The 23,016-nt window shown below is 39.2% G+C and overlaps 1 protein-coding gene across 6 annotated transcripts in view; it reads left to right on the forward strand.

Moving 5' to 3' along the window:
- TENM2 (teneurin transmembrane protein 2) overlaps positions 1-23,016 on the forward strand; it is a gene marked incomplete at its 5' end in the record, with an annotated part of 535,531 nt that overhangs the window by 410,440 nt on the left and 102,075 nt on the right. For all 6 annotated transcript variants that reach the window (XM_082323887.1, XM_082323888.1, XM_082323889.1 and 3 more), the window contains 3 exons: positions 4,988-5,193; positions 13,160-13,355; positions 16,193-16,294. In XM_082323887.1, the coding sequence (XP_082180013.1) occupies positions 4,988-5,193; positions 13,160-13,355; positions 16,193-16,294 (504 nt within the window). The remainder of the gene's footprint in view (positions 1-4,987; positions 5,194-13,159; positions 13,356-16,192; positions 16,295-23,016) is intronic.

The raw sequence follows: 23,016 nt of genomic DNA on the forward strand, positions 1-23,016 counted from the left end.
AATCCCTAGCTATATAACAAACAACAACAGAAAAATAGATAAAAAGAAAAGGAAAGCTATGTCTGCAGCAGTGATTTATAAGAGATGCAGGGGTACAGGAAGAGAAGTGAAAGAGAATTCTCTTTAACCAGCACTGGTGATATTTATTCCTTGTCTTTAATTTGAAATTGTCCAGATTATCTTGGTAGTTCATTATGGATCCGTTGGAATGGCTATTCTGCTAGATATTTTTCAAGAGTGTTATCAAGACGCAATTTACAGTCATCACCGTTACAAAGGCACACAGTCAAAGCGCTGGAGTTAATTGCTATTTAAATGTGATGTCTGTAGCGTGACACTGCTGGTAGCCAGATTTCATTTTTATTTTTTTAATTTTAACTACAGTTTGGGAGAGGAGCCTATAATAAATACTCGAGTATATCTGGTTTCAGTGTAGATACAGTTCTGCCTCCGTAGCTGACACTGCTTGACATCAGTTAAATTAAAGGCTGACTGGGCATGTCCTATCAGCTGCCACCTTCAGACTGACCTCCAGCTCACAGATGAGGCCTGCTGACAAGTTAGCAGGGGGAGTTTGCATTGCTGTTGTCATGTGTGGCCTGTTTGATAGCTTCAAAGGCAAATATACTTGAGTGCTAAAACAGTCTTTTCAAATGTATATGCCAAAATAGTAATTCAACTGGGTAAATAACACAGCAGTTTAAATGAATAAGTGTTATTTAGTTGATAAATATATGTTTGACTGAGTGATTGAAATGGCTCCCCTGGGTAAGATGAAGAAGTATGCTTTTAAAACTCTCTTTTGTAGATGCTTATAGAGAGCAAATCACAGGGAAAAAAAAAAATCAAGTATCCATGGCGTTGTGAGATAAACAGACTAACTCCAAAACAGTCACCCACGGCAGAGATAATGATGTTGGGATTTATTTGTTCACAGTAGCATGAGTTGTTTGGGTTAGTCTTTCTTCCCAGATTTGTCAGTTTGTCACATCTGTAACTTCACTTAAATGCAGTTGATGTTCTTTGAATGTGATCTGCAGTGGTCCGTCAAAATGGAAAAGCTTCTAAAAATAGCTGGAGGGAGTGAGCCAGGTGGCAAGATACATCTCTACATCAGGAGGTGAAGACTGAAGGGAGCTATAAAAAAAAGTTTACGTTAAGAGTCTCCAGAGGCAGAGTTTATAAGTGAAGCTGTTAGTGCAGAAAAAGCCATTGCAAATATAAAGCTAGGGTGATGTTCTGCTTTTCAGGTTTAAAAAAACAAACTTAAGCCTATTGACTAATAAAAGAGGTTCAGTGGTCGTATCTACTTTGCATTTCATTTCTGTATTTTAGCTTGGGGAGGAAGGAACATGAAGAGGCCAATGGTAAGACACCTCCTATAGTATTTTTACATGACTGCTCTGCGTTACTCATCTTTAAGGTGAGAATTTTGAATAGGTCGTTGTTAACATTTCTATTTCACAAGTAGTCATCTGAGAACGTCAAGATCGTGGCCAGCTAAGGTGCGCTGGCTGTGTCGAAGCAAGGACTAGAACCAAGACGCTCTCACTAGTTGCGTGTCTCATACCGACAAGAGTAACTCAGCAGGAATTTATGAGAGTATGATTCAAAAATGCACAATCTTTAGAGCTCTGATAGCTTGCTAGACTTAAAACTTTTTAAGTTGTTAGATAAACTTGCAAATATAAAGCTTTCATTTTAGTGCAACTTCAAGCATTTCTAATTTGTGTTATTTCAGCGTTGTAATGTGGAGCCATAAAAACAGGATCTCATGTAATAAATTCTTAAAAGCAAAAATAAGGATGCCTTTCAGCATGCCGGAGGTGAGGCAGCAGTTGTTTCTCACAGGTGTGGCATGGACGGGACGTAGAGCAGAGGCATGCCATACTACAAAAATACAGAGCTGAAAATAAGGGGTCGTCCATCCTTTCCATTCCTTGTTGTAATTTAAATATATCTTGATCACTTGTGATAGTTGCTTATCTAACCTGCTCATAAAATCCTCTGCTGTGTTGAACCCCTACCGCTGTAACGGTTCTCTTCCCAGGTAGACTTTCCCGAGACACTGAAATGTTTCGGGAGGAGCGGTTTGGACGGCTAGAAATAGGATCGCTTATGTTGTAGAGCAAAAAAAGAGCATCTATGGGGAGATGCTTCCAAAGATAATGCCAAACTGAACTGAATCATTTCAGGATTAGGAACCTGAATTATGTCTCTAGGCTGATCGATAATTACAAATTCAATTGTCTTGTCTGCAGTTTTCACCAATTTTTAAGCTAATAACCTCAAAATTTTCATGAGAAATATAAAGGAATGGTCTCTTTCTAATAACTTTTTGTTGGGAAAGTTTGACATCTGATATATTTGTTTTCCTGTGAGGTGCATGCTGAAGTAGAGTGAATGTAACTCTGGTTCTCTTGATGACTGGAATATTCTCTTTTTAGCTTAATTGATGTATTTGAGGATTCTTGACTCCTGAAAAATGCCCTTTCCCAGACAGAAACAGAAAATAGAATTTCGGAAAACCAAAGGAGGCTAAGGCTAAATTTAAACAGAAATACTAAAACTTGAGCCTCCATAAGAATTACATGTATTTGCAAAGCTATAATTCTGGGGAATATATACTCAGCAGACTAGGAAGCAATGTAATTAGGAAAAGCCATCGATGGTGGTGTTTTGGAGCTGCTTTAACAGCCAATGAAACCTTAATCTCCAACAGAGACCATGGTGGCCTTGCCATTTGCATGCTCAGTAAGCTTGCTGCACTGGATAAAGGTGAGGTACAATGGCTGAAGCAATATTCAGTATAATTGCTAGTTGATGTAGGTGAAAAACACGTGACTTGGTAATTTGTAAACCAGATGTATGCACGAGGGCATTCTAACACCACATCACTTAAAGTGTGCTGACAAGGATTCGTTTTTCTAAAACTTACTCTGTGGCATAGGCTATTTATGTGTGTCAGTAGCTGTATCGGTACTTAATAGCCCTGAGATGTATGTGTGTGTATACATATATATTGTTTATGACATGAGGTAAGTGCCTATAAGCTGCTTATTTTTTAGCTAATTGGAATATTAGATTTGTGCTGCTAATACAAGCCATATCTCTGAATGTACATGACCACTGCTTCACTGAAGTCTAGAACCGTAGTAAAAAGTAAAAAATATTACCTATATACTGTATTAAAAAGTATAAAGATGAAGTATTGCTTAAAAAGAAACTAAATGAGAAGCAGATTCCAACATGGGGGGAGGCTTCTGATTTCAAACAGATCTAAGCTCCAGATTCCCACCAATTTTATGCGCGGATTTCAGAAATAGATTACATTTACTGACTTCAGAATTCTTTATGTCAAAGATTCCCACTGGCTTCTGTGGACTAGAGCATCTCTATTGTAGTCATGAAATTAACCAAATTGAAAAAAATATATAATTGGAAAATATATAATTTTTCCTTTCTTTGCAGCCTGTCTTTGCAGCTTCTTCTGCTTTCTTTTTTTTGTTAGTGCTGTGATGTTATTGTAGACCCATTAACATAGAAAATGAAAAAGCAAACAAGTTGCCCAAAACTGTATAGCAGTTGGTATTCAGAGCATTCTTTTACCATTTCAAAACACTGCTAACCGAATATCTGTTTCATTATGTACAAATGTAAGTGCTGCTAACATAGATAATTTGGAATCTATAATTAAAACCATGCTATTGCAGCTCTCAAAGATAGTCAAGACAGAAAAGCTGTTATGTACTTACCTGCTGGAATTATATGTCGTTCTTTGCCATCCCGTTACATTCGTACAGCGCTGGAATGTATTTCAAAAGTAACTTGCCAGTTATTGAAAATAGCATTACACCATGAAAAAAAAAAAATGAAGTAAATATCGAGCTTTTAACAAACACTGTCAGGTTGTATCGGAGGTATCGCTACCGTCCAGTGTGTGTTAATAGTTATATTAACAATAGCAGAAATTTAAAGGTATCATTAACAGATATTTTCTGTGGTTTTCTGGTCTTTAGAGCGTCTGTTGTAATAATTTTAAAATGAATTTATCACCATGTTGTTTGGAAATATGGAACACCAAATCAAACATTGCTGTGTACTGTAGCTTGAAGGCACTGCTACCTCCTCACGTATCGCGCTCCATGTTTAAAATACGCGTAGCCTCGGAAGCGTCCTGTTCAGCCGAGAACAGAAGGGATTTGCACCGTGTTTTAAAGGTTGACTGTTTCATGGGCTGGAAGCCAGAGCACTCAACCAGGAAGGTCTTGTGTCTTGTCTTCAATAATGCATGCTGAAGAACCATCAAATGATGGATTTTAATTAACCGCAGCACGAGGGGGAAAGACGTGTAGGTAGTCCCTGCTTCAGGCAGAGAGAGCTTAAAAGGCAGCACATTGAGTTGTACTAACTTGGTTTCAAGAGGGAGGAGGTGCGTGTTAGAGTACAGCCACTGTCCTCTAAATCCTTTTCTGTGCGTTTCATTTCTTCTGTCAACCCTCTCGTCTATGACCTGGAGTTTATTGGACTACTTTACTATATAAAACAATGGTAATAAAAATTTGCAATCAGTTCATTTAGATTGAAGTCACCCCTTCCGTTCACCTTTCTGATAGGTTTTTTTTATACCCTGGTTGCGTACAAGATGCAGCTGAAAAGAGCACAGGAAGATTCGTATGTGCTTAATTGACTCTCTACTGTTACTATATTTGATCAGTAAAGAGCAATCGCAGAATTAAAGGGTTGGAGGGATTAGAAGATTGCAGGTGCTCCACGGAAAAAGGTTCACAGCCTTCTTACTTCACATATAGGGGCCAAATTCTTACGTACTGGTTGGAACAGCAAGCAAATTGCATCAGAATAAGAAAGGAAAGTTACGGTTTGATTTAAAAAGTGACATTGCCACAGATGTTCATCTTGAATGAATAAAAATACCTGTATTAAAAGCAGTTATCTCATTTGATTTGTATTTGCTTTTATTTTATAGGACCATGGGTCACTAGGAATAGCAGCATAGATAGCGGAGAAACAGAAGTTGGCCGCAGGGTCACCCAGGAGGTGCCCCCTGGAGTGTTTTGGCGGTCTCAGATCCATATCAGCCAGCCACAGTTTCTGAAGTTCAACATATCCTTAGGGAAGGATGCTCTTTTTGGTGTTTATATAAGAAGAGGACTCCCACCATCACATGCCCAGGTACTTTATCAATGTATTTGTCGGCTTTAAATGTCAAAATGCAAAAGCTTAGAGCATCTGTGTTAGATTTATGTTGGAGCTTATGGAGCTCAAGTTTAGGGATTCTGTGCAGTATCCTGGGAATTACTTAATTTGTGATATTTGACTGAACACCCTGATAGTAAGATTTCTAGGTTATTACATACCTCAACAGCACACAGGTAAAAGAAGTAATCAATGATGATGATCTTGCCATTCAGGTTTTTAAAATAACTTGCAGTTTGGCACGCAAGGTTTTGGGACAAAAAAACCTCTGACAAAATCTTGGCACCAATTGGGATAAACCTATCCAATTATACACCAGTCAAAAATGATGAGTGATGATGGTCAAACTCACCGTATCAAAGCACTGTCTACAGTTGGAATGCATGCACAGCTAGATGTGGTAACGTAATTTTCTGTCTTCATACAAGTTTTAATCTCCACAGGCTGTTGGAATGGCATTGCTGGGTTATGCAACAGACTTTGGCATCACGGGTACCCAGCCGTATTAGAGAACATAATGCAGTGGCCATGAGTTTGAGAGCTTTCATTTTACTACTTTTCCCTCAAGGACGGTATTTAGGTATAATATCTGACTCAGATATGGGGCAAGTCTTGCAGCTGGGAAACCCAGTTCTTGATTTCTAACCAGCCTCAGAGATGAAAACTCAGTAACACTGCATTTTTACAGTGACCCTGTAGTGCAGAGCTAAGGGCTGTAGGTAAAAATGTTTTTAAAGTTAGTGAGACCAAACTTAAGTGTTTTCCTTCTAGGTTGTGCAGCGGGTGTTTTAATTTCTTTGCTGTGAGACGATATAGCCATATTTTCTGTTAAAGGGAGAAATTTTTTTATTATATTGAAAACTCATTAATGGGAATCGAAAGATTCCTATTTACTTAGATTAGAACTGTAATGAGAAATAATATGTTTGCAGTTACACGTACTAAAAGGAAAGAGCCTCCATTCTTTAGAGAGCAAGGGAAGCAGAAATAGCAACCAGCTTTCGGAAAGGACCCCTTCCTTCATGCATATCCTTGCTGCTAAAAATCGGTTCTTCGTTCAGAAATTATCACCTAAACTTAAAATGCTTTGTTTAGTGTATGATTTCCAAAAAGCAAATGTAGAACTCCGTCATTCCTTTTGGGAAAGCCCCGTTTAACATTTCTAGATGCCTTGCCCTGATTTGCAGAGCACTGCTACTACTTTTTTTTTTTTTTCATTTGGCAAAGCAGACTGCAATTACATAAGTGGTTAAAACGCATGATCTAAGCTAAAAGCCCAGAGGCTTTAACATAATTGCATTGCTATGTATTGCCTGCAAGGAGATACCAACCCAAAGTGAACTGTGTCCGTGTGCTTGCACAAACTCACGGCACAAACAGTGAACCAATTAATTTTCTGGGGAAAACTGCACTTACATTAACTGAATTTTGGATCTGCTTCCCAATGTGAGGCAAATTTATAAAACTATTCTGCATTGCCTCTTGTTCCTTGGTGTTTATTATTGCCTGTAGTCTGAATTGAGAATGAAAATCTTTAAACAGAGTTGGGAGGAAAGCAGAAAAGAGGTTTACATGGGTTTATGACCTGTACTTCTAAGAATTGCTGAACAAGGAGCTTTGACTATCCAAACTCCATCAGCTTCCTCTAGTATGCTATTTTAAAATGTTCTGCGAGTTATCGAGTGGATATATCTGACTGGTAACAATTAAGGATCAGCAGTCCACAACCCAGGGAGGGGAGGGCCAGCGGTCAGTTTTCCCTATAGCTAGAGGTTAGCATACAGCATCCTGAAGTTCTGTACAAGGACTAGATACATTGGGGAAATTGCAGAGGACTGTTGACTCATTTTCAGCCATTGCCGGACATCCAAGCAACACAGAAGATATCCACAGAGAATATGTTCCAGGGTGGGAGCCTTTCTTGAGAATGTTTTGATTTTGGCTGTATTGCTTCAATATGTTGTCTTGAGGGCAAAATTATGTCTATGGATACTTAACTGTTGCAATGAGGTAGCGGTATAACTCACTGAGCATGTCTCGTTTAATTCAGAATTTTGGTGCTCACTTCCCCTACGATTCCACCATGAAACAAACAGCAATTTAGTTGAGGAAAACAAACAAAAGTATAAATCATGAAGTGAAAATGGCTTAGAGCAACGAAAGCTCCTAAGCAATCATCAAGGTTTGCTATAAATGCAAGTTAATTATAATTGTCTGGCTAAGACGTGATGGAGATATGCCCGTATCTTTTACAAGAAATATAGTTGGATGTAACTGGTAGTACAAATTACTTTTTTAATTCAAGCTGAACTTTAATTTCTATTGCACTGTGATCAAATGTATTTGTTCTAGGTTTCATTATGATGTTCTCATCTGAGAAGGCTATGATCAGGGAAAGTTTCACTTCTTTCTTTCACTCCACCTTATGTGGATAGGATACAAATTTTGAGACCTTTCCGTTAAATTAAATAATGAGAGATATCAACTGTGTTTCCTACTGATCTGGATTCCTCCTCAGATAACCTGTTTTCCAGTCTTTGGAGGAGCAATTCCAATCCTCTTCCATAGCTGGAGTTAATGAAATCCACCAGTGTAATCTGCAGAATTGCTTTCCCGTATTCATGCAGGGTCCTGGTGCTTGTCAACAGGGTGGTACAGCAGAAGATTGCTTGGCATTTTTGCCCAGCAATCAAAATTCAGCCAAGCTGCTACCAAGAGAAATAATTTTAGAAAAAGAAAGGCAAGCTGTTACAGACCTGAGTTAGTGAAAAGAAGCCTTGTTCAAACAGAAAGGAGCAGAATGGCTTTGTATTAATGAAAATAGTCTGAAGTTGACAGCAGACGATATTTTAAAATTGAAATTTAAAATCCTTGTTTCTGCAGGTTAGGGACATGAGCTGTAAAGCAGTGAACAGCTACACTTGACAGTTCATCACTGATCAGTGCTGATATGTCAAGCCAAGTAAAATCCTTTGTGGGAGCAAGTCAATAATCAGCAAATTAGGTACATGATTAACCTGAGACAACAAGATGCAGTTCCTGTCTGAGAGCCCTGCTGAGATTTAACCTTCTCAGTATTACTGTTTAGCAAATATTCCAAATGCCTGGTTTAGTCAGTCAAACTGATGTAGCTGTAAACTTGTCTAGAAGCAGCCTTGTGTGCCATGTGCGTCGGGAATCGAGCTCTGGAGGAGAGGTAAAAATGCAGTTTTGCGTGGAAAGCAGACTAGAAGCAGGAATGCATTGCTTTCAAGCAAAATTCTTCCAACCTGTGCAGTACTGCATAGAAATAACAAAATACACATTGCAGGCTTGAATGATCAATAGGAAATTAGTAGAGGATAGTCATATTAATAAAATTGATAATGTGCAGAAAATGAACTGTAAATGTCAAATAATGCATGAAGTGACTCTACAGAGATTACAGCAATTATGATGTTACTACACGTTGGTAGAACATTCCAAATGATGCATGAAATAAGGTAACCTTATAGAAACATCCCTGTAATGTCTGGAGAAGGCAGTGCACGGAGTTGTGGTGTTTTCATTTCCAGCAGAGTGTTTCATACTTAGAAATTTTTCATGTCAAAATGAAAACTGTTTTAATTTAGACCAGGAAATGGCTTTATTTGAAACAACTTGAGTAGCTGGGGAGCTTCAGTGTTACCTTGGTTTTTAGCCAGTGGTCAAACACATTTCGGTGCTCTGACCACCTAAAAGCTATCTGCTGGCAGCTGTGCTGTTATTACCGAGTGCTGTGCTGCATTGTACTGGTTGTGTTGTGTCCCATTCAAATGTTGAAACAAGTCGGTTGGCTGTCACTGTGGGTATCAGATGTTTCATGGGTGTATTTTAATTACCAGCTGGATTTTATGAAGAACTGATTTTAAAGCACTTTGCAAACAAGTTTCCCTGACATATGTTTTCTTGGCTGCTTAGGTCTTACAGGGCTTTGGCATAAAGACGAACGCTAGCCACAAAGGCAAACATGGGTTTTCCTTCCTCCCGCCCCATTTGAATATGCATCCATTATTAAGATAAGAGCTCTAAGAAATCTTTCTCTTCAATTCCTAATTTCAAACACTGTTAGGGATTTTGTGGAGGCATGCAGATAGTTTCAAATCTAAGAAAAACACACAAAGATTATGCGGGCTGTCTGCATTTTCAGTCTTGACCCCTGCAAGCTCTCTTTGCTTCGCCATGCTTTCGCAACCAGTTTGCTTCCCGCGGGCACCTGGGCTCTGTCGATCTGTGCTATACGGATGGCGTTGTGCAGCGTGGTCGCTACTGTACACGTAAAGTTCCAAAACCGTTTTGCTGCCTCCCCATGGTTACTGGAAAAAGAAAGTCCTTGTTAGCCTGTGAATAAAATGCACCAGTGGAGGATAGAAAGCACTGAATGGAGAAATTCTAAAAACAAATTGCCCAGAAAGAACTTAGTATGAGATGTAGGTTTGTAAATAAAAGTATGCAGTAGGGTTTTGGTATGCTGTGTAGTAAAAATAAACTCACTGACAATCTGAATTTGGAATTTGTTCAGAGAAGTTGGCTGGCAAGTCGCTTGCTTATATGGAGCTTTAATCGTAGTAAGTACTCCGCCCTGCAAAACTGAACTCAAGGTGCAGTCATTTGGGATTTCTGGTGTATTTTGTTTCTGAGCAGTTTTTGCCATTTTTGTGTGACTTTCAGTATGAAGCCATGAAATATAAAAGATCATTAAAGAAAAAAAAAAGTCAGTGAAACTTCCAAATTACTTCAGACATTTAGTTTGGTTTGACAGATCCATTCCCTAATTCAGGTGATTTAGTTGTCTGTTCCTTAGCAGTTGTGTGTGTTAGATTAAAAATTCCGCAGTTACTTTTAATGATCATGAAAGTACTTTCATTCTTTTCCTAGATGGGTCTTTTAATCTATGCGTATTTGTCAATAAGTAGCCTTAAAGCAAGAGTGATATCTTCAGCACAACATTATATAAAAGCAATTAATCACGCAAGTGTGGTAAATTGGAAAATCAGCTGGGCCACAAGAAGCCAAATGATGATTCAGCCAGCCATGTGAAGCAGTCTTATCTGGTTATGAATTCACAGTACCGTCTCGATGACCCTTCAGTCAGGGATTTTAGATTTTGGGGTACATATACCTAGTACTTGCTGACACATTAAGATTTGCGCACCTAGGGAACCACCAGCAGATACATTATCTTCCTTCTTTTTCCCTCAGTCCTGAGGAATCCAAAGAGGGATGAAAATGTATTGTTATATTCTGTATCAGTTTGCACCAGTACTTCACCATTCGCAAAGTTATTCAGGTTTAGCCATTTTGCTTTTGCCTGAGCATGCAATAGTTCTTCATAGTTTGATTAAAGAGGGGCAATACCACTCTTAACTTTGCCGAAGTTAAAATTGCAGCCGTATGGGGAGTCATGCCAAGGGACCTGCTCTCACTAGCTCACACCCCATCATTGTGAAGAGAGATTCTGCAGCTAAAATTACTTCAAGCAGTTTCAGCCTGAATACTCTTCTTCCCCTTCGATCTTGCCAACTGCTGAGCCTTCTCCACTATATGAGGTGGAATCAGCATCAAACGGAGGGGAGGCAGAGGAACCTGCCAGCACAAGCAGAGATGAACAGCATGTTGCCAGTGAGAAATGTCAGCTTTTATTGCTACTTCCTTAGTTGACCCTTTGTGAACCGCTGTTCGAGATTTCTTTTTCCCAAGATGTTGCCCAAGTAATAATATTTCCCAAGGAGGTGATGAGCCTGTCCTTAACCTCTGACTGTTAGACGATAGGTTTTAGCAATATTGCCAAATGTCATTGGTTTGAGAGAGAGATATATGTGTGTCTGGCACCTCTGACACGCCAGAATTCTCTAAATCTCTGGTGTGCCTGGGCTTAAATGCTCTAATTTACCTGATTTACCTTCTCCTGCAAAAATCCTGTGTGAAAAAAAGCTCAAGTGGATGGCAGTCTGATATTAACACTTTGGTGAAACCTTTTATTCCAATTCTCCTACTCTTCCCCACGGTTAAAGGCATAGGAAAGGGTGGATAATGCACCTCCTTGACAATAGCTTTCAACATTAGTAGACCTGGGCTCAAATTCCTACCCTGCCGTGGATTTCCCCGGTGGCTGCGTATTGGTGTCATAGTTCCGCATGTGTAACAGAAAAGTAACAGTACTTCCATGCTTTTCCCTTTGTTGTAAGGCCAAGTGTATCAAGAACTCTGTACTGCTCATATATAACTGTTACAAAATTTCAAATAGAAAGGTCAGCTTTTATACCCCGGTTTTAGATAGATGTGTCGCATGACACTAAAATGTTAAATCAGTCCATTTGTCTGTCTCTTCTACTAGAAGGGAGAATCTTTGTTATTTTATTGCGTATGATTTGCTAGAACTCACTGGTAATGAGTGGAATACAGTGTAAAAGACAGCCCTCTCTGCATGTTTGGTCTGTTTAGGATGCAAGATTACAGTTTTCTATTTAAACTGAAAGCAAGTGAAGGTGTATGTTTTCTCAGAGCTGTCGCAAGCCCAGACTGTATGTGCTAGAGATAACGGAGGGAAATGCAATGAAACTACTGGCAAGCAAGAACATACTATTACTGTATTTTATTGAATATACACATCTTTCTTTAGACGTGTCTATCTATCTCTATCTACTCCTACATAGATAAATGTGTCTAAAACAAGATGTGTTTTCATAGGGGACTTGTTATACAACCATCAAAAGATTAGATATATTGTTTTTGTTGTTTCTGAAGGGCTTCCCTTAGATAGGGACTATGAGAGCTAGTAAATTGAGCATAGCATCAGCTTGAGAGCTCCAGAATCACAGGCATTAAAGACAAAAAAAAAAAAAGCCCATTAGGACAGCTAGTCCAGCTGCTTTGTTACGCAGAGTTATTCCCTGTTGTAGATTAACCAATATTTCTTCCGGTCCTGTTTAATTGTGTGATGCTGTGGCATCTCCATTGGGAGGCTATTACTGAGCTTAATAGATGGGAAGCTTATCTGACATTCATCTTAAATTTCTTTCTTTCTTTTTTTAGTTTCATGCCATTAAGGGTGCCATCCTTCTTATACTCTAAATAATCACTTGCTCTGTTTGATCCCTTTTCCAAAGATTAATGTAATGGTCTACCTTACTTGGAAACCATCCAACCAGTAATTCTCAGTTTTCCTTAATATAAGTTCAATTCCTTCAGCCACTTGATTTGTGTTATTCCTTTCCATGCTACCTCTGGTTTTTGTATCCTACTTGCCCCTGATTGTTCCACATACAAACTCAGGTAAGCAACTCTTACTCTGTGATGTAAAAACGTGTACAGTGTGTTTTTATCGGGTGCTGAATTACCTGACGTCAGACGAGCGCGTTTCTTGTTTGTGCTGTTCCTGTTTGCTCTCACATTCTGGGGGCTTCCGTTCAATTATATGGCTGGAGCTACAGCTGAGGCTGCCGTTCTTCTTGCAGCAAGAATTTATTGTAGGCGATTGCTTAGAAAAGGGTGTCTTTCTCTCATAGGTTGAAGGTTTCCAGCTTTGAAAGCTGTGTAGGAACCTAAAATTTGATGGGTCAAATCATTGATTTCAACTTCTTTCTCAAAACCCAGCCTGTCAAGAAACACCATTTGTACATTTTTGATCACCTACGCAGAGCAAAGATGCATAATTCTATGTCACTGTTTAAGAAAGGATAAGAGTCACAGAATCTCTGTGTGTTCCGTGGCCGACTACTAAATATTAGTTTCACATTGATGTATCTTCCAGAAATACCATTTTATGACAAGGTAGAAGAGAAAATATAGTGGCAGATTTTGAGCTGAAATATCATTCGGTATTCAGGTCTGTTTGTTTGGGGATTTGTTTGTTTGTGTTCTTTTTTGTTCTTTTCTTTTTTTTTTTCCCCCCCTGTTTTTTCCCTGTTTTTTTACCCTGCAGTATGATTTCATGGAACGCTTGGATGGGAAAGAGAAATGGAGTGTGGTGGAGTCCCCTCGGGAACGCCGAAGTATTCAGACCCTTGTGCAGAATGAGGCTGTGTTTGTTCAATACTTGGATGTGGGTTTGTGGCACCTGGCATTTTACAATGATGGCAAGGACAAAGAAGTGGTCTCTTTCAGTACAGTTATTCTGGGTAGGTACCTCCACAAGCTGAGCATTTTTCCCCTCTGTTTATGCCTTCCTTTACTTAAAGTCATAATACTTTCCTGCAGTCTTCAGTATTCAGCCTGTTTATCCTTATGTTATGTTGTGCATTTTTTTTCTCAACACTACTCTGTCAAAAGGTCTGTAACAGGGTGCTGATTTTAATTTGCTGATTTCTCTTTCAAGTTTTTACCATTCCCATAGATCTTGAGTTTAATTCTGGAAAACAAGACTCGGATAAGTTCAGGCTGGGTTGAAGGATTCTTCAGTTAATATTCCTCTCCCTTATCTCTGTCATTTTTATACTTCTTATTTGCTTTTCCTGAGAAGCTTCTTTACACCCAGGTGGAATAGTATCCAACAGGAGAGCTGTTTAATCTTAGTAGAAAGACAGCACGAGAAACTGATACCTGCGAATGAGGTTATTGTTTGCAGTCACCCCAGAGACTGAGGCGGTTAATTAGCCATATGCTGTTTTACAGCTTACTCCTCACCTAATAGCGGGTCATCTCCTCAACATGGTGGAATCAGGAGCAGAAGAACATCTAGCCGATGATCTGAGAAACTTGCAGTTTTGTTAGAAGAATAGGTTTCCATTTAGTTGAAAATCAAACTGAGTCTAAATTCTCCAAGTTTATCAGAAGATTTGTTGAACTTCAAAGCGCTTGATGAACTTTGCTGAATATCTCGTCACAGTGGCATAAAAAGTTCTGATAGTCTATGTGCTATTCCATCCTGGGTGGTGAAGTGTTAAATGGCACTATGTTGTATAAATCTGTAATTCCTGTTAGTTTAGGGAAAGAGAAGCTGCAAAAAGTCCAAGTGAGTTTTTAAGCTTGATGAAAAATAGTTGGAGGTCTTTTCCAGTCTTGCCTGATTAATGATATGATTAATTTTTTTCCTTTTGCATTAGTATAAAATTCAGTTTGTTGGCTTAAGTCCCAAAGGGTGTAGGAGGATAGCCAATGCTGTGTCATTAAGTATGAATATAATTGTTTCTGTTAACCTCAATTAAAACGAAAAAATTATTTTTCTTCCATAGCTCATATGTCGTTTTGTGAGAGTTACTAGGTGCTATGCATGTTGATATGTATATTTGCATATTTGCCCATAGAAGGCTTTTTCTGCATCTCCAAAAACAAGAACACTCGTGCTTGTATCTTGCTATGCCACTATTGTGCTTAGAAAACCTTCAGCTATGATAAGCTGTCCTTAAGAATTGCCTGGTCTAGGCTACAGCTTTCAAGAGCATCAGAGGTCTAATAGTCAGGTAGACTGCCTGATGGCGCAATAATAGTAATTGGACTGAAATGTAGAGAAAAGTATAGTGGTTTGTCCAGTTCAGAGGTTCTCCTACACACACCTAGGATCAGGTGTTTCATAATCAAAGGATCTGAGACAGCTGAAAGCGTCTCTGATGTGGAAGAGGAGAAAGAATAACAGAAATTATGTTAACTCCCAGACAATGCTAAATTTACCATGATTTTGAATACATAGAAAACGCTTTTGTGTGCCGTGAAGCAAAATAATGAATAAATCTATAGACAAGTTTCTTCATGAGACAAACTGATATTTTTTGAGCATTACGTTTCAATTTTCCTTGTCATTGTTTACATGAATCATTTCAAGAGGCCAAGCTCATGACACCTCTTTGAAAATTTTCTTTAGGGTTCTTTTTATTTAGTGTCCTGCAACTGTGAAATTAGATTTATAGTTGTGCTTGAATCTTTTTCCTCTTTTCAGTTTAATTTGACAGCAAAATACTCTGGTTCTGCTCCTTCCCAATCCAAAATTCATTTTGTGTTGTACAGCTGCTATTTGTTTGGTGGCTGGGACTGACAGAGCCGTTTAGTTTGGGACCACAGGTTCCACAACAACAGGGAGCAACAGTGAAGAGTAACAACATTCCAATTAAATTTTTGTTCCAATAATTCAGCGTTGAAAATATTTTCCACGGAAATCCAACAGCTTTCAAATGAAAGTGATTTAACAATTAATTTCAAAATTGGAATTTTATTTCTAGGTTGTTATTATGCAAATTAGTGTATATGTTATCCAAATAATAGCAGAAATTGTGGAAAACGAATATTTTGGTACAACTGAAATTTTATCATCAGGCTGACATGCTTATTCTTCTCAGGTTATTGAAGTCATCAACACTTCAGTCAGGCACTTAAACTCTAGTGTTAAACCTTGTCCTCTGTTTTTACAGACCTCTTCTTCATCTTCTTGTGTAGCTACTTGCACCTTTTTTGTTAATCTTTTTAGGATAAAGAATATTTGCCAGAGCAGAAGAGCTCCTCTTTGTCATGTTCAGCAGATATTTCTGTCAGCTTAATTAATGAGGCTTTAAATGTCTGTTGAAGGAAAAGAAGATACACTCCTTGGGATAATCAGTTTCACACGGAAAAGTGGTTGTGCGGGATCAAAGTCTCAGTGCAAAAGGGAGATTGTCGATTTTCCTGATGAAGCGTTATGTTTGCTACATAGTATGAATTCACACATAGCTGTAGAGGTCTTCACAGGCAGTCCTGTCTACCTGTTCCAAGAGAGGACTTGAGCAGTATCAGAAGGCTTTGAGGTCTAATGGTGCTCGGAGACTTAATAGGTGACTTTAGTATCTCACTAGATCTCTACGCTTACTCATGCTGCCATAAAACTGGGTACCTTTCTGCTTCACCTGAACTTCGTGGTGTTAATGTTACAGGGGTTGTTCTTCTCAGTGTTGGCAAAATACTTAGACAAAATAAACTGAAGAAAAACTAAGCAAAGAATTTGTAGCCTAAATAGGAACCAGCTAATGTGCCTGTGATGCTTGTATTTCAGATTCAGTGCAAGACTGCCCACGTAATTGTCATGGGAATGGCGAGTGTGTATCCGGCGTCTGCCACTGCTTTCCCGGATTTCATGGAGCAGATTGTGCTAAAGGTATCATTTCCCCTATGTTTACAAATAACCACAGTGTGTGTTTGTGATGTATGGATCTACAGTGCCTGCTTGTTAGCATGGCTCCAAGCTAGATTCAAATAGATCAATATGCATTCTTTTTCTTAGATCTCTTAGGTAAATATGATCAGGTGGAAGTATTGCTACATTGCTGATGAGCTTGCATAACTACAGCTTTTTTTGTGTCAAAGGTAGTAGGCAGAAATGGCAGAAAAGATTTATTTTTTGTGAAAGTGGATGAATTATCATCAATGCTTTCTGATAATCATTAATTGGTCTGCAACAGAACACTAAATATCATCATCAATAGCATGTAATGTATATTCTGGCTTGGCTGAGCCTTACTTCTACTTCATAGCATCTTTCTTGCTTATACAATTACTCTTTGACCAAAGGAAGGTCACCTTTTTTTAGGAAAATAAGTAGGACTTGATAAAGTCTTAAAATAAGCCTTTTCCTAAGTGTTGATTGTAAATTTTAACAACTAAAACTGAAAGATGCATGATTATCAAGGACTAAACAGAAATATAAAAGACAGCTATGGATTGGCAGTATGTGTTTACCAAGTTTTTTTCTGAGAGTTTGGGATAGCTGTCATAGGGAAAAGATTTATAAAGGAGGGCCTCTTTAGTTTATACAGCTAGTAGCACATACGTTGTCTAAATCAGTGGCTTGGTTGTATATCCTGCTGTTCCTGAGCACAGTCATAACATTTTACAGTTTGCTTCCTTCTTAGTTCGTGGGAGATTTAGGCACGCTATCAATATCGGGTGCCTGCCATTGTTTTCCACAGGGATAGGGTTGTTAGTGTTCAAAGGGGGAAAGCCTGGTCTTTGAAAGCTTTTTGAAATGCCTTGAAGGACCTTAGAAATGTGCTTATTCCTTCTTAGACTCCTGATCCAGTCCCGAGGACAGTTTGTTGTGCCCCACCTCCGTCACTGGTGTAGCAGGGTGGCATCCAGCATACCCATGTGTGTCTATGAAATACTCCTTGAATAGCTGTTACAGCCGTACTGGAGAGGGTCATTTCCATTTTGTGTCTCTGTATTTGGCTCTTGGAGGTGCCCCAGTACAAAAAAAAAAAAAAAAATAAAGACCCCAAGGGCCTTGGAAAGCTAATGATGTTATTTCAGTGCTCATTCAGTCCTCATTTTAAAGAATGCTTCCAATACAGCATGCATGTTGTTTGATTACCTGAGAAATTAAGACACTTGGCAAATTCTTATAGAGGGGATATCTGTATATTACAAAGTAAATGGTGTGATAGTGTGTGCTATAAATATGCATTGACAGCTATATGCATTTCTGTGGTGTTAACCTGTGAAAGTATGCATGCAGTGACTGTGTGCTTCACTGCCACTCTTCACACATACATGGCCATGGAATCGCCTCATTTGCATTTTGAGTTGTGGAGCAATCCTGCATTGTGTTCTGAACCTCTGTGTAACCCTGTAGTCTGTGTGAATGCTAGAAAATACTTCGTTCAGGCTATGTCAGATAAATAGCTTTTTTGTAGGGTACTTGTCACACTGATCTGTCAGGCTTCTCCTGCCCCTCAGCACATTCCCTCCGCTTCCTGCTTTGTCCTTGCTGTGTTGTCTCTTTCCCCTCAAGAGCAGAAATGGTTTCTTGGAAGCTTCTTTCAACTCTTCTACTGTTTTCTTGTCAGACATCATGGTATTTCTAAAGAACAAAGAAGCTTGAAAAACTACATAAAATGACAAAATGGGTGTGTTGACAGAATTCTCGTGTTTCTGTGCAAGCACGTACCTGCGCACCTTTATGCTATGAGACGTACCCAGCAGTGTGCGGCTGAGGTGGGGTGTACGGGCTGTGTGCCTCACCCATTTCACAGGCACTGTCATGCCTGTTCTCCTGTCCGCAGATTTTTCTGCTTACTTGAATGCTGATTACATGTGAGAGCAGTTTCAGAAGACAGAATTCAAAACTGGGATTGTATGCATGGTAAAGCACAGTAAAATGAGATAGAGAATTGAATCTTTTCCAGCATATTATATGTATGATACATGTTTAATATACATTTACCGTAATGTTAAATTTATATTTAAGCTGTCACAAGTACAGAAGGATAATGATTTTCTTTCCATCTGATCTTTTTGTTATTATTTCCCTAGCAACGCATCTTTCAATGTCTCAGTTCTCCACTGTAAAATAATTTGAGGCAAGACTCAAATAGAGAAATGTGGAGAAAATGTGAACAAGCCCCTCAGATGGCTTTTAGAACTTGATTCACGCAATAACACAGCAGTGCAAGAGCTTCGCACTGGGTGAAACCCAAGGTTGATAGATATGAAGCCTCTATACCAGTGAAGCCTTGGTCACAGGGCTGATCTTGAGGGCAGCAGGGGCGAGGAATCTTGAGAGGAGTCATCTGCAAACTATTTGCAGACAGCGCGCAGGTACTCCCTCTGTTACTTTACTCCACCCGTGTAGTTCTAAAAGATAAAAATGAAGGAAATCTATGAGAGACAACACAGATTTGACTTCAGATCCATTAGCTCCAGGAAAATGCCACAAAAATTATTAGAAAGAGATGAACTTTTGGCCCAGCCCGCAGGCTGAAATACACTTTCAAACCCTGACTGAAGTGGAGCAAATTTCACCCTTTCAAACACCCTTGCCAGATACTGGGATGTTTTATTTCTCACCCTTATCTGTGGAAATAACTTATTCTCAGGTAGCTAGTATCAACAGATTTACTCTATCCTTGCTCAGGCAGGATTCCGTTTGAAACCATTTGCAGTTTAACCTAATTAAGAATTCCGTCTAACACACAAAAAAGGTAATGATACGTTTTAATCTCGTGTGGATAAAATATGGCATATAAAGAAAAAAAAAAGTCTGATAATCAAAAGATAGTTCAGTGGGTGGAGATGTATCCTGATAAAGCAAATGTGTATAGTTAAAGCCAGTGGAAGATTTGCTGTAAATTGAACCGCACTGTGAGTAACCTTCTGTCCACAATTATCTGTAGGAGTTATTGATACAAAGCAATGCTACGGACAAGGATCGATTAAAGAACCGGACACGCAGCTATGATTATGTTACTTTGGAGTGTTGTCACTTTTTTGTATTCATCTCTATTTTTCTGTAACCTCTATGACATAATCACCCAAGTATATCAAGATGTCCTTCTTACTTAGTGTTCCCACTGTTAATGCCTGATAATAGTTTGGACTTTCAGCTGCCAAGTTCTGTGGTAAATCTGTAAGCAGGCATCCTTCGTCCTGTCCTGCTTTTCACCATTTGTAGAGTTCCGTGTTCCAATGAGTTGGGTTCCTAGAAGTGACTCAGAGCTGGCTATGATTTCGTTTCATCTCATAATATATTTGAAGGGCATGCAACTCTTCCACTCCTTTAACAAAAACACTTCCAAAGACACTGTCTTATACTGTTTTGCAAATATGCTCAGAGCCTCCTTTAATTTTGCATTTTAAAATACTAGGATTTGCATCATAAGCATATTTAGCTAATCTGAAAAGGTGAAACAATGTACCATCACATGGGATTTCTACGTTGACATGATGAGCATAGCCTGTTAAAAGATGGTGTCCGATTTGTACAGGAGAAAAATTGAGTCAAGCAGCTCGTGTCAGCTGCCATGAAGTTGCCATTTAGCAGATACTTTTAGTTGATTATGCAATGTAATAAGAAATGTTTAATATTTTAATCTAAATGGATTGAAGGCTTTTGGATTTTTTAAACCAGAAATTTGTACCATGTTTGATCAGTTGACTTTTTAATATGATTTTAAGAACTCTAATGATTTAGATTTATGTTGTTAGCAGTTTCTTTTCCTGTTCTCCTTGTGTGGGTTTTTCATTATTTTATTTTCATTCTGTTTGTTTTTGGCTTACTGGCAAAGGACGGCGCCACTTTAATAAGTATAAAAAGAAGGGTAGGTTTTTTAAAATTTCTTTTTATTTCTTTTGCGACATCTATTTAGTTTGAAATAGTTACTAAGCTGTTAAGTGTAGTCTGTGTATTTTTAAATTTATTCTAATGGATTTGCTGTTTCTGATGATTGCCCGCACCACAGTAAGAGTTCCTACCACTGCCATTTTCTTTGTTATGTGTGTACTGTTAATCTCTGTATAACACTGTAAAAAGCTGTCAATTATTAGGTAAGTAAGGTATAATTGCTAGAAGTAGCAACTCTTGCTTTTTCTCAGTTGTTATTCAAATTTCAGTTGCTTGGGACTCTTCTTGCTCCGAGGTTATTCAGAGGCTTATTGCTCGGGCAGTAGTGCATGAAGTAATGGGGTTTTGGCCATTGAATACCCTGCTTGAAGCTATTCTCTTAGTGCCATGTCCAGAATGCTCCCGGTGGCATGAGAGGTTCTGGGAGTGATTGCAGTGGGGAAAACATGAATTTTGGAGTGTATCATGCTGAATAATTCAGTACTCAGTTCATTGCTGTAGAGCGTGTGGCCCACATGAAGGACGGGTGTCTGGCATATGCTGGTAATGTATAGGAGTTGGTATTTCCTCTCTGTGTGAGTAAGGAAAATTGTATTTGCCTTCGAAACTTGGCTAGAAATTTTAGGAACTGCAAATAGTGCAAGCAGACAGAGGCTCACTGGACTTTGGAGGGGAAGGTGATACTGAATAGCCTTTCTCCTTTGCTCGTCCTGCACGTGTTCGTAGCCTGGCAGAAGAGACGGGGCCCACGGCGAGGCAGCACTTCGGGTCGTCTGTGGCACGGTCAAACTGAGGAGTGTGTGTCTTGTACTATTCAAGTGACTCACTGCACATTCGTGCAATAGCAGATTATAGATCAGACAAGTGAAGTAGGTTGGATTAAACATGATGGTACCCAAAGCAGATTGGTTTGGCAGAGAGAAGAGTGGGAGAGGAACAACAGTACAGGAAAAAACACCATTTTTATGGCAGAATAAAGAGATTGTCATGGGCAATAGTACTTGTTAAAGCTAATCTATTATGGTTAGTGCTTTACAGGCAAAAGAAATAAATAAAACCAGTGCCTACCTCCAGGAATTCACCGTGTCAATACAAATTGAAAGGGAATGAATGGGAACCAATTGACAGATATGGAGATAGAAGGAAAAAATGTGATACGCAGTGTTATAAACACACTAGCAATGTGACTGTTGTCAGTTTTGGGGACCACTCTGGTAGAAGGCAGTTTTAAAGAGAGATAACGGGGCAGACAGGTAACATCATGTGGATAATGGAGGGCAAGTGGGGCCTCCAAAGGAGACGGAGCATAGGAAAGAGCTCAAAAAAGCTCTTTTTAAATTTGACTTCCAAAAGCATTGTAAGTCACAGAGAGGCTGAAGTGGGAATTCTAGCAGTGAGCAGTCTGGGGTGAAGCGGGTCTGTAAATGAAGTTGGAGCATGAAGTTCATGTTCCGTGTGATAAGAGGAAAGGACCTGAAGCAGGGAAAGAAGAGCCACATAGCTGAAGGTTAGATTAACAGATTAACAACATGATTTTTGCAGCACTGTTGCGCACAGACATGACTGAAGAAGACTGAATTTATCAACGCTGGAGAAAAGGATGTTCATTTAATGTAGCTTTTATTTGCTGAAAGCTAGGGTAAGAATTCTGACAAAGAGATGCAACGCAGAACAAATTGTAAGATTTTGTCAAAGCCTGAATGTGAGGCAAGGAAATGAATGATTCAAAAATAATATCCAGATTATGAACCTTAATGACAGGTAGAACAATGGTGTTGTCCATTCTGATAGAGCAAGAATGGAGGGATGGGCTGAGAAGCAGTGGGTTAGAGAGAAAAGAGAAATTAAACAAATAACAACTTTGTGGGCAACCATTTTATGCGTTCATAATCATAGCATGTCTCATCACACTGTAACCATAAAAAAAAGAAAAAAGTGTGCTTTTCTTTGGAAATACTGCATTCATGACTTGTCACCCACACGTATCTCACATCCTTTCTTGCAGTTGACAAAATTCAGCATGTTCAGCTTCTCTCTTCGTATCTCTTTCTGGGTGGGTTTGTTTTGGGGTTTTGCGTGTTTATGTGTGTATGTGTGCCAACTTATGTACGTGCTGCAGCAGCAGCACAGCCCTGGCTTGTCACTCAGGTCTTCCCTCACGGGGGGTGGAAGCATCATTTTGGTACTTGAACAGACAAGGCTGTCTTTCGCAGTTCCTCTCCAGCAGTTCCCACCTCTCCGACTCAGTACCTTAACATGCCTTTGTTATAAATTTTCTTCTTGTTTTCCCAGTCTCATATTTTATTAGCAGACGTTTTTCATTTCTGGCAAACTGATCATGTCCTCGCTTGCCGTCCAGTGAGTTCTATGTACAGGGCAGTGCTTGTCTGTCTGCCCTTAGTTTTACGGAACTTCAGTATGCTCTGAAAAGGGTTTTGTGCCATCAACTGTGCCTAAAATAATTACGGAATAAATAAATGGACATGTAACCTATTTTGACAATGATTGACAGTTGTTGCCGTCTATCAGCTGCTAACTTGCCTGCATGAAATGAGATAGTAGCTTTGATCCAGTGTCAGGTAGACAAGTAGAGCCAGCACAAAATCCACCACTCTAACTCTTTCTAATTGGCAATTTAAACAGGAGCCAAGAACCGGAGGGGTCACAGGCTGAATTCTTTCTGACTTCTTAGTGGTCATGGCTCCAAAAGGGGCTCAAGGCACACAGTCAGTAGCGCGGCAAGGAACAGAATACAGGAGCCA

Source organism: Platalea leucorodia, assembly GCF_965183815.1.
Source record: "Platalea leucorodia genome assembly, chromosome: 11".
Classification (NCBI taxonomy): Eukaryota; Metazoa; Chordata; class Aves; order Pelecaniformes; family Threskiornithidae; genus Platalea; species Platalea leucorodia.